The 1,244-nt window shown below is 44.2% G+C and overlaps 1 protein-coding gene across 1 annotated transcript; it reads right to left on the minus strand.

Moving 5' to 3' along the window:
- Positions 1-29: 29 nt before the first annotated feature.
- Positions 30-463, minus strand: LOC110102510 (uncharacterized mitochondrial protein AtMg00810-like; the record flags this gene model as incomplete). The annotated part of the gene is made up of 1 exon (XM_020830863.1): positions 30-463. A coding segment is annotated over exon 1 (434 nt), but the record flags the coding sequence as incomplete, so codon positions are not given.
- Between the last annotated feature and the right edge of the window lie 781 nt (positions 464-1,244).

A 1,244-nucleotide genomic window follows, 5' to 3' on the forward strand; every position in this document is an offset into this window, starting at 1 on the left:
CGGTTGTTGCGGCGTCGAGAGCCCTGTACTCTGCTTCGGTGGAGGATCTGGCTACCGTCGCTTGCTTTTTGACTTCCCATGAGACTTGGTTGTCTCCTAGGAATGTGTAGAAACCCGAAATGGATTTCCGGTCGGCATTGTCTGACGCCCAATCTGCATCGGTATACGTCGATAGCTGGAGATTGCTGAGCGTAAGAGGCAGACCATAATGGAGAGTGCCTTTGATGTACCGGAGCAAGCGTTTTAGAGACTTGAAGTTTTGGTCGGTTGGAGCATGCATGTGCTGACAAATGCGGTTGGTGGCGAACACGATATCCGGACGAGTGATTGAGAGATATTGTAAGGATCCGGCTAGCTTGCGGTAAAGCTTTGGATCCGAGAACAGAGGATCTGAGTGTTCCGGATTTTCTTTTGACAGAGTGACCGGTGTCGGAGCCGTGCTGCATTCTGCAAGATTGGACATGTGAAGGAGCTGTTGGGCATAATGTCTTTGGTCCAGGAAATATCTGGTTTTGTTTTTGGTGACTTGAATGCCAAGGAAGAGGGAGACTTGGCCAAGTTGTTTGAGTGCAAATTTTGATTTGAGCTGGTGGAGAAGAGATTGGATGGTGGGCTGATCGTTACCTCTTAGAAGAATGTCATCTACATAGATGAGAAAGAAAATTTGAATGTCATTTCAATTAAAAATTAAAAGCGAAGGATCAGAGCGACTAAATCGGAATCTGAATTGTCGAAGAAGAGTAGTTAGCTTTTGGAACCATTGGCGCGGTGCTTGCTTAAGTCCGTAGAGTGATTTTTGTAATTTGCAGACGTGGTTTGGTTTTTGCGAGTCGATGAAGCCCGGTGGTTGACGCATATAGACTGTCACGACCCAACCCGATCGGGACGGATCTCGCTCGCATCGGGTCGTGCCCAAACTCAAACTGACTGAACTGATTCCAGAATATGGCTTTGGAATTTGTTTCAAAACTTTCTTCCAAATATTTACACACAAAAACAGACACACAGAGCTCCTATAAACATCAAAATGCAGCGGAACAGATCATCTATCTTTTTCTTCCTAAAAAAGAATCATATACAAATACAGCTCATGGCTTTCAGACAGAAAGAAAAACAGAACAAAAAAGTCATGATTGTACAAAAATCAAAAGTACAGAATACCTATAACAGATCAGACTCTGAACTCCTACTCCAAGACTTCCTTACATTTCCCAGAACCTAAAAACCACGCAGAAAACAAGGAT

This window comes from Dendrobium catenatum, unplaced genomic scaffold (genome assembly GCF_001605985.2).
Source record: "Dendrobium catenatum unplaced genomic scaffold, ASM160598v2 original_scaffold_13852, whole genome shotgun sequence".
Lineage (NCBI taxonomy): Eukaryota > Viridiplantae > Streptophyta > Magnoliopsida > Asparagales > Orchidaceae > Dendrobium > Dendrobium catenatum.